Here is an 11,255-nt window from a genome sequence, read left to right as displayed (position 1 = left end):
CCAAATAACCTTCAATATATATTCAAATAATCATTTAATTCCTTCATTCTTCTACTTTAGTCACCAAATTCTGAAACTTTACAATTTGGTCACTAACCCGGTATTACGGATGTTACAACAACATCCGGGTGGAGATGCTATGTTGACCCATTTGTGGCTTCAGACCATGACTAACGATCTACCCGAGAGTATAAAATATGGTAATAAAGAGATATGGTTTTATTTTCCACCGGCGTATACGTGTTTTGGGCGGGATGAGTTTTGCTTAATCACTGGTCTACGCTTCAGACACGATGATGTAGGTCGATACACTAGTCATATTACCCGCCCATCATGGTTATCCCGGGTTTTTCCTGAGCTATCAATGGAGAAGCCAAATTTACACGTTGACGATTTGACGAGATTATTTAATAAGAAAGATGGTTTTACTCGGATGGATGACGTCGATGTTGTCCGAGTATGCCTTTTAGTAGGCAGAGAGGCCATACAACCTATTCCTAAGAATCTAATATTATTGGTAGAAGACCTAAATGCATGGAACCTGTTTCCGTGGGGTTCGTATCTATGGAAAGCTACCTGGAATAAGTTGTCATCTGCCTTTGATGACCGAAAAAGTTTGCGTGGCGATGGTTCCAAATACACTTTGTCAGACTTTATTTGGGCCTTTAAGGTAAGAATTTATATATAATGTTTCCAAAATTATAATTAATTATTTAACAATTACTAATGTTTGTGTATTATATTATTTGTATATTTGGATATTTGAGGCTTTTCCCGGCATGTAGACATATGCATTAAAAACTTCAAATGATATTCTTAAGGCTATTTCCTGTAAGAGGAAACGGCGGTTGTTGGATTGGGAATAATTACTACGGTATACGACAATAAATGATGTAAGTTAACACAAATACTACCATATATAAACAAGTTATTACTAGTACACGTTTAACTTTGTTTGAGCTTTTATACTGTTAAGAGGCCAACACTCCATTACAGAGGCTGACACCCACGGAGGCTGAGCTTTCCACTGATTGGTGGCAAGCTAGTAAGCGTTTTTTTTATGGCACGGATGATGAGCAGCCTCCACTTCAAGAGCCATCACCTCACCCAGAGCCATCACCTGATCGACCACACTATACACCTCTACAACGAGAGCCATCACCTATTTTGTCACATCATCGAGCCTCTTCTCCACCATCACCTCATGATAGGCGACCGGCAAAGATGCCACGACATTTATCTCCCTGTTCTCCACCTTCACGGGATGAGTTAGGGGAGTTACGTGATGAGGTCAATGCCTTGCGTGAGGAGGTCGGTACTTTACGCGATGACAATGGTACATGGCGTGATGGGGTATCTACTTTACGTGGTGAGGTAGCCGCTCTACGTGAGATGGTAGCATCGTTGTAGAGTGAGGTTCATACTCTACGCAACGAGGTAAGTTTAAGATTTTTCATATTTAACTTGATTTACTTGTAATTTCACTTAGATTAACCATTTCACTTAGATTGCTTAGTAAATTCATTCGGTTGCTGCCAATACTGCTAAACAGTTCTAAAATAACCCATGTGAAGTTAGTATTTGTCTTTGTTTTGTCTTTTGGTTGAAGTAATGCAATCTATTCAAGTTTCAATTTGCAGAAGAATAATAGTCACAACACGAAACTTAAAATCGCAACGCGGAAATGACTATCGCAACGGGATAATCGTAATGCGAAAATGAAAATCGCAACGCGAATTTAGTTTCGCGTTGCGATTATCCCATTGCGATAGTCAAATTCGTGTTGCGATAGTCATTTTCACGTTGCAATTTTAAGTTTCGTGTTGCGATTTTAAGTTTCATAAACTATTCTTCTTCTGCAAATTGAAACTTGAATGGATTGCATTACTTCAACCAAAAGACTAAGATAAATACTAACTTCACAGTGTTGCAAATTTAAGTTTCAAGAATAAACTACTACTCTTTATGTTGTCCTTAAACATGCACTAAACCTATATGTTGTCCTTTTAAATGTTTATATAAGTGTTTACTTCTGGAATTTTATCTGATGCATTTTGTGAACTATGATAGAATAATGACTTGGGTGAATATCGTGCAAGTTTGAAACATATTTGTCTTTGTTTTCACTGTTTAATATCATGTCTGTTTATTTACTGATTTATGTATTAATTTTTTTTAGCGTCCCGATAAGGTGGATGCTTTACGTCGGTTTTTTCTTGCACGATGGGGTTCACACATCAGACGGCGTACACGTGCCATTACGTCTCCGTTCACCCCAATAGTGCGAAGACTCCGTAAGAAGAAGCCCGACTCACCTGTCATCGTTCAAGAGGCCCCTATCATCCCTAAAGAGTCCCCTCCCACCGTTCAAGAGGCCCCTATCATCGTTGAAGAGGTCCCTCCCACCATTCAAGAGCCCGATTCACACGGTGTAATATGTCGAATTATTGAGAAACCCTCTCACGTATCGGACATGATGGATGAGTGTTGGCTTTCGTATGAGTTACCGGCAAGTACCATTCCGGCAGATGAAGTGGATAGGAGAAAACTACAGGAAACAATTCTGGATAATACCCTTTGGGCTAAGACCGCAGTTGATTTTTATCTACATGAGCGGAGCCAGGGGTGTTACGCTAACATATACAAACTCAACGATGATATGCATTTGTTGCTTGATCGGTCTTGGTGGGGTGTGTTATTAGGGGTTGTTACAAGGGGTTGAAGACAATGGCTATTTCAATGGGGGGTAAGTCTTATATTTTTCTTATATTTCATTTTGATTATTTTTTTTAAATTTATGTAATTCACTAATATATGTATTTTTTTGTAAAACAGCATATTGATGCATGGGTGTCACGTCTTCTAATAATAAGGAAACTGAGGAAAAATTAAAAAAAACGCGATATACAATTATGCCGACGTCTTTTCACGTAGTTCACTTGAAGAATCAACGAGATGAATCATATGTGTTGGGTAATGTACAAGCTAAACTTTATCCTGCATGGTGGGAGGTCGATAAGGTTAGTATTTATTTTTAAAATATTTTAAAGGTGTTCATAAATAAGTGTGCAATTGAATTATTACTTATGATTGCAGGTGTTTATCCCTGTTTTGGAACATAATCATTAGTTTCTCGTCGAGCTTCAGCTCCCATCCCTGAAGGCAATAGTATATGACAGCATGATAAATTACATATCATTGCCTGATTTGAGAGATATTATTAAGGGATGGAGCTCTCATTTGGCTAAATTCTTGGATGTGATTAATTATTGGACTTGTTCTGGAAACAATAAGCCAAAGAAGTTCAATGTTACAGCTATCATAGACGAGACCGCGCCACAACAAACGCAGGGAGCCATAGGGGATTGTAGTCCTCTCGTATGCATGTGCTTTGAGCGTTTGACGACAGAAAGTATACAGTTTCTACCTTTCACCGATAGAGATAGAGGTGCAGTAGGCTTGTGGTTTTAGCATTTTATGGCTAGAACGATATATGCGAGACGATGTCTACTTGCATCCGCATTATGAAAGTGTCCATAAACAATTGGTAAGTCAAATGCAAGTGTTGTTAAGTACCTAGAATTCAATAATTTGTTATTTGTTGGTTTTATATGTGTAGAAAGTGTTGTATGAGCAAATGTTCGGTTTCTGCAGGTTAATCCTGAAGTGAGCTGCGTGAAATTGATGTATGGGTGCATAAACAACTGTCCGGGGTATACTTTTTTTTATTGTTTAATTGATTCTTAAAAGTTGATTTGTTTAATTGATGAGGAAAATAAGAATTATTATTATTTTTTGCTTGTTTAATTGATTTGTAAAAGTTGATTTGTTTAATTGATGTGTAAATAATTCGTATTTGTGCTTGTTTAATTGATTGAAATATAAAAGTTGATTTGTTGATTTCAATCTACATCATATTGAAGGTAAAAGACCTGTTGAATGTACACTTTCGCAACGCTAAACTCAAAATCGCAATGCGAAAGCCAAAATCGCAACGCGAAAGTGAATTCGCGTTGTGATAGTCTAATACGCTTTGTGATTTTCTCGTTGCGATAGTCAAATTCCCATTGCAATAATCAAATTCACGTTGTGATAGTCAAATTCGCGTTGCGATATTCAAATGAATGTGTAATAAGTGATAACAACTGACCAGATCATAGTAATGTTCAAACTCAAGTTACTAATACATGCCTAACTGAAAATGTTAAAAGTTTACACATAAAATACACATAATACAACGTTTGCATTTAAAAATCACCTAAGTTAATAGTCCCAAAAGGTGAAGCCAGTTGTGATTGGGATTTTGATTTTGATTGCCTTTTGCTTGACACCATATGAGCTTTGGATTTTGATGAGGATCCATATTTTGGTAGAGGAAAAGACGATTGTGATGGCACTGGTGATCCACATGTCAACCTTGTATGACCACTTTCCTTGCACCGACTACATGTCGATCTCTTCATCTCTTCACCCTTAGACGGTATACGATCGTGACTTTTTGGTCGGCCAGGTAGCCTTCTGTCCATGGCTGGTGGCAAAACTGTTTGTAAGTCATCTGGTATGTCCCACTCAGAAGGATGTGGAATAGGGTAGATAATCTCGGCATAAGTTTATCGATATACTTCTGTAGTGTAGCAATCCATAGCGTATGCGCTTGAATCATCTTGGTTTAGATGAAGAGCAACTTTTATAACATGGCCACACAGATAACCAGATGTTTGCCATTTCATACAACTACACGTCTTTGCATTTAGATCGACAAGCCCATTTAATTATACAATAATTCAAACAAAGTGTTTGAACATGGTTCAACTCTCCATGACGTTGACTTCACAACACGTTTCGTTATCTTTTTTTCAATCCATTGTGTAACACGATGTTCCAATGTTCCTGTAAATTTAAATAAATAATACATAGTAAAATATATGATAAGTTACGAAATTAAAGAAATAATACATGTATGGTTTATTTTCTTGTAATACCACTGTTGAATAGAGGCTCGAAAAAACTCCATTAACACAGTAATGGGTAATTTTCGGGAATGACGACTTATAGCGTTGATTGATTATGCACTATTAGACGTCATGGAACCATATCTTGCTCCAAGTTGATGTACTCTTGACCATCTTTCAAACCCGACATCTTCTAGTGTTTGAGCACACTAAGGCAAAACACGTCTTAAACAATTTATATGCTTATTAAAATCCACTTCCAGATAAGCTTTTACATCATTCCAGTATATACATTTGTGATTTTTTTATACCAGCAGACCTTGATTTTAGATTTCTATACAAATGAAGACCACAAAGTCCATGAAAAGCATATGGGAAACACCTTCTAACAGCGTTGTCAATTGAGTTTGCCCTATCGGATAGGATTGTCAGATTGCTAATAGGGCCTATGCAATCCCTAAGATGCCCCATAAACCATGTCCATGAATCAAAGGTTTCAGATTTGCCAACCCCGTAAGCTATTGGCAATATCCCATTGTTAGCATCCATGACTACTGCTAATAAGTTTACTCCAAGGTATCGACCTTTCAAATGTGCTCCGTCAACTATAATAACTGGGCGCATGCAAGTAATAAATGAACGAATCTACAAAATAATATACACAATAAATATAATCATTTAAATGTGAAATGCATGTAACTAACAAAAATGACTCAACAAAATTATATTGATTTACTAACCGCAGCACCAATGGCGATAAACAGCAACTCAAAGCGTCCATCTCTATCTGTTTTGATATGAGTTACCGACCCAGTATTTTTCAACTTTAAATTGTGACAATAAGCCGGCAGTTGGGCAAACGATGCTTCTGGCCACCCCCTCAACAATTTCAAGGCATAATATTTGGCTCTCCAAGCTTGAGAATATGAGATACTAATCTTGAACCGAGCATTCATGTCAGTCATAATTTCATGTCTCCGATATACCCTGTCATTCAAAAACATTAACTTATCCAGAAAACCACCCAACACCTTTTTGTTTGACTGTCTACGGTGATGAAAAATTTGGGTTCTTGAACATGTATGTTTATCAATAAAAATCCTAACTTGAAACATTTCGCAATCTTTTATCCTCTTTGCAATCATACGCCACGTATAATTTTTGTCAATCATACACCTTGTTTCGAAACGATCTTTGCTTGATTTGTTAACTTTTAGTTGATAGCCATCTTCCACACATTTCGTATACAAAACTATCTTCAAGTCTTCCTTTGTATCAAAACAATCATCTTTCTTGATACAAATAATTTTTGTGTAACAATCAACTGTTATCTTTACCAACTCTTCTACCGGTATCTGAAGTAATTATGGCATATTCCAGTTATACTCCAGTGGCATTTTCTTCGGGGATTTCTTCTTTTTTTTTTATTCTTCAGGGTTATATGAATTACAGAATGGATGTTCAACATGTTCATTCACAGTCGTAACTTCCTCCTCATTATCATCAACAACATCTTCCTCGGCAGCGGCTGTTTCATCATCAAAATTCGGGTATTGACAAATATCAAAATCATTACACGCATGGTCTGTTTCTTCTTCTGAAACATCATCAAAATCCGAGTATTAACCAAGATCAAAGTCCGGGTATTGACCAAGATCAAATTTCGAATACTGACTAGTACTCACAATTTTTTATGTTGGCTCATCATCGTCTAACTGGTCAATACGAAAACCGGAATTTGGTGCTGAAAGTTAATTGGGATTTGGAATAGGGAAAGGTTGTGGGTTTTGAGATTGTGTTTGATATTGGAAATGTGGTGAAACAAAATTTGTTTGGAGATGAAATTGTGGTAGAACCATTAAATTTTGAGCACCATAAACTGTGGTTGAAAAACTTAGTTGATTACTACCCGCTAGTAACCCAACTTCACTACTTCTAGGTTCAACAACATACAATGTAACATCATCTTGCGAAACACTAATGTAGGCAATGAATCGTTCAACATCTTCATTGTCGGTTAACAAATAAACTTAACATTTTCTCTGATAAGATAGCCTAAATCCACTTAGGGGCTCTAAATTCAATTTATTTGCAACACGTAACATTAGAGTTTCATAAGTTAACTTTTTTAATGAGAGTTTTAGTTGAAAATTCATGGGTAAAGGCATATATTGTAAAACACCATGAACATTCTCCCATGACCCTTCAAAATACAAATCTATTCAAACATGATCAACATTAGATGATTTCATTATTGTAAATTAATTTACTAAACAAACGAGTTGCGAAACTAAAACCTATTGCCGGATGGGAAAGGATGTCGTTGGATATAGGAACGGATGTCGCCGGAGAGAGTGATAGATGGAGATGGAATGAGTTACGATTTAGGAATTTAGGTTATGAGTTGCTGCTACTGCGTAGTTATATACCCAAAACATTTGTGTTGTGAAACTAAAACCTGTTGCGAAATTGAAATTCAGTGTTGCAATAGTCAGAATCGCGTTGCGATAGTCAAAATCGCGTTGCGAATCTGTAAACTGATTTGCGATACTGGAGATCGTGTTGCGATTTATAGATCGCATTGCGATTTTGTTGGTCATTTTGGCAAATCGAAAAAAAATTGGTCAAAATCATATATTATAAGGGATTTTCGGTCACTGATGTTATTTTCTCTTTCCTTAATATGCACTGAATTAAAATGAATGTCTAAGATTTAAATTAGACAGCCATCGACAAAAACAAAAAGGGTAAATTAACCACTCAACTATTTCCTCACTCTTATTTTGAACAATTAAATTAATTTTTTTAATTTAGTTATTTTATTTCAAAATTGCTCATATTTTAATTATTTTGACTTGTTTTTTAATATATTTTATAATGTGACTTTTTTATTATTATTTACCACATATAATTAAAATTAAAATAAATAAAATCAAGACTCCAAATTATATCCATAAACTCTATACTCAAACAATAAACCTCATAATTAAACCTTAAATCTTATATTTAAATCCTAAATCTCAAATACAACCTTTTACCCTAATCTCACCCTCGACGATAACACATTTATGTTGTATCTCCCCTCTCGCGACTTTAACTTTAATCGGACTTGAGGACCAAGTTAAAATAAACTAACCATCAAACGAAACTAATGTTTAAAAAAAATAACCCGAATAATGGTGGCAGACTCAAACAAGAACTTGTTGTTGAGTTTCGAAGATGAGATTGGCAAGTTCAACGTCGTTGGCAATGTCTAGCCAACATGATAAACTATGCATTCCAATGAGGTGCAATATATAAGAGGTGTTGTCAACGAGGATGAGAGTGAGATAGGGTTGTAATTTAAGATTTATGGTTTGAGTTTAAATTTTCAAGGTTTGATTTTGGAGTTTGAGTTTCGAGTGTAAAGGTTTAGTGAGTATGATTTAAGGGTTTTAATTTTATTTATTTGTATTTTAATCTTACATGACAATAATAATAATAATAAATCCTACGTCATAGAAAAATATTAATAAAATAATTTAAAGTAACTAAAACAAAAATAAATTTAAAAATTTAAACTTTAATAATTAAAATAAGAGTGAGAAAATAGTTAATTGGTTAATGTTGTAGTTTACCCAAAAAAAAGCCCTATCATCAACGATTTTCCCCAAAAATCACCCTACACCTATATATTTATCTGGCACCGTTCAGGCTATATTTTCCGATTTAACACCCTTGGCAGAAAAGCGCCCCTGAGCGCGTTTGGTTAAACATGTAAAAAATCTAGGTGTTAATTTTGTAAATATTTTTAAATTGATGCCTAATATGTAATTAATTTTTGTTAGAGTGATATATGAGTAAAAACACCAACTTTATCTATTTTTTTGTGATATTATTTTTAACAACAGTTAATAATATTTATTGACTTTTAAAATCAATTGTTTAAAAATATTAAAATAAACTTTTAATTACAATTGAAATGTCAAATTAATTATTATTCATTTTTAAAAAATAAATAAAAATGAATTAAAAATGAATAAAATTCAATAAAAATATAATACAAAGCTAAAAAATATCACCTCTTTATTTAAAATATTCTTTCTAATATTAATTTTAAAAAATATTAAATAAATATTAAATTTTAATTTTATTAAAAATGAATAAACATTATTAATTGTTTTAAAAAAATAATAATTAATGAATAATAATTCATTTAATCCCTCAATTGTAATTAAAAGTTTATTTTAGTCAAGTTTATAATTGTTAAACAGTCGTGGTGTGGAAAGCTACACGAATCGAATGAAAATTCGATCGTACAAAGTCAGTAACATAAAATTGTCTAATTGATGTCTAAATATCAACTTAATTGTACCACGAATAAACATCCGATCAAAGAGTTGATATTTTATGCTCAATCTTCACAAAAACTGTTTAGTCTCGTCATTAATTATTATTTTTTAACAACGATTAATAATATTTATTTATTTTTAATAAAATTAAAATTTAATATTTATTTTATATTTTATATTTTTTAAAATTAATATTAGAAAAAATATTTTAAATAAAGAGATGATATTTTTAGCTTTACATTATATTTTATTGAATTTTATTTATTTTTAACTCATTTTTATTGTATATTAATTTATTTATTTTAAAAAGTGAATAATAATTCGTTTGATCTCTCAATTGTAATTAAAAGTTTATTTTAATATTTTTAAACAATTAATTTTAAAAGTAAATAAACATTATTAATTATTGTTAAAAATAATATAACAAAAAAATAAATAGATAAAATTGGTATTTTTACATAAATATTACCCTAACAGAAATTAATTACATATTAGACATCACTTTAAAAATATTTACAAAATTAACACTCAAGTTTTTTACACGTTTAATAAGGTACGTTGCAGGACACGCCTTACCCCACGTGACGTAAAGTACGATGCAAAAATGCGTCTTTCTACAAAAGTGTTAAATTAGAAATATAACCTGAACGGTACTTAACATAGAAATATATAGGTGTAGGGTAATTTTTGGGGAAATCGCCAGCAGCATATATCTTCATTTTTTTTATCTGAAAACCCTAGCGTTCTTTACCAGCGGCTCATTTTCCCTTCTGGCTCTAAGGTTTTCTTGGACGAGTTGAGAATGAAGGTGATAGCTGCCTATTTGCTTGCCGTATTGGGAGGGAACCTTAGCCCTTCTGCCGCTGATCTGAAGGATATTCTCGGATCTGGTATTTTTCTCACTCTCTTGTTATCTCGATTTACTATATTTTTTAACTCTTATCTTTAATCCAAGGATATTCACTCCGTTTATCTATGTTTAATTCAGCTATGATTTGTTAATTTGTTGTTCTTACGTGTTCGTAGGATTTTTATTGAATTTAGTCAAATCTGCAATTGCAAATGGTAAATAATAGCCTAATAGTACAAGGGAAGTATTAAAACTGTAACGAAAATTAAGAAAGCGGAACTAAAATCTAGTAGAATTATTTTGAAACATGAATCTTGAAATTGGATTTTGATTTGTCATTTGCTATGAATTGTAAGAGTAAAATGCATATAAGTTTGGTATGATTCAATATGATTATACACATCAAAGGTATAAAAACTTGAAATTTGAATTCAAATAATGATTTAACAAGCGTTGTGTTATGTAATTTTATACTTCTTTTACTTGAGAATCCAAATTCTGAAATGCCAACTAGCATTTAGGTAGGAATGACATAAATTTTTATTATGTATTTTGTAGTTGGAGCTGAGGCTGATGATGATAGGATAGAGTTGTTATTGTCCCAAGTCAAAGGCAAAGATATCACCGAACTAATTGCATCTGGAAGGGAGAAGTTGGCTTCAGTTCCTTCAGGTGGTGGTGGTGCTGCCGTTGCTGCTCCTACATCTGGTGGCGGTGGTGGCAGTGCTGCACCGGCCGCTGAGGCCAAGAAAGAGGAGAAGGTCGAAGAGAAGGAAGAGTCGGATGATGTAATGATTATTTTACACACAAATTTACTACTACTTATTTGACTTCTTTATTCATGTGTTCTTTACTGACATAATTCCCTTTTTGGTTCAGGATATGGGTTTCAGTCTCTTTGATTAAGCAAGTAATGCAAAATATCAAGGCTTCTCTTATGCAGCTGTTACTTCAATTTTAAGCGGTATATTGTTTGGTGTGTTTGTGACCTCTGTAGTTGGACATTGTTCTCTGATCTTTTAAGTTTGAGTTTTCTTTGGAAAATGTAGTTTAAGAAAACTAACAATTCAGTTGAAATTTTGAATTTTTGGATTAAAGCAAGTTATGATCTATATGTTTTAT

At 33.5% G+C, this 11,255-nt stretch overlaps 1 protein-coding gene across 1 annotated transcript; it reads left to right on the top strand.

Moving 5' to 3' along the window:
• Positions 1-10,017: 10,017 nt before the first annotated feature.
• LOC120157003 (60S acidic ribosomal protein P2-1-like) lies at positions 10,018-11,255 on the top strand. The gene is made up of 3 exons (XM_039168268.1): positions 10,018-10,173; positions 10,692-10,921; positions 11,013-11,255. The coding sequence occupies exons 1-3, from the start codon at positions 10,086-10,088 to the stop codon at positions 11,037-11,039; spliced, it is 345 nt and encodes a 114-aa protein (XP_039024199.1). The 5' UTR covers positions 10,018-10,085; the 3' UTR covers positions 11,040-11,255.

The sequence above is a fragment of the Hibiscus syriacus genome, unplaced genomic scaffold (genome assembly GCF_006381635.1).
Source record: "Hibiscus syriacus cultivar Baekdansim isolate YM2019G1 unplaced genomic scaffold, ASM638163v2 tig00111238_pilon, whole genome shotgun sequence".
Taxonomy (NCBI): domain Eukaryota; kingdom Viridiplantae; phylum Streptophyta; class Magnoliopsida; order Malvales; family Malvaceae; genus Hibiscus; species Hibiscus syriacus.
This window is presented reverse-complemented; position numbering and strand designations above follow the sequence as displayed.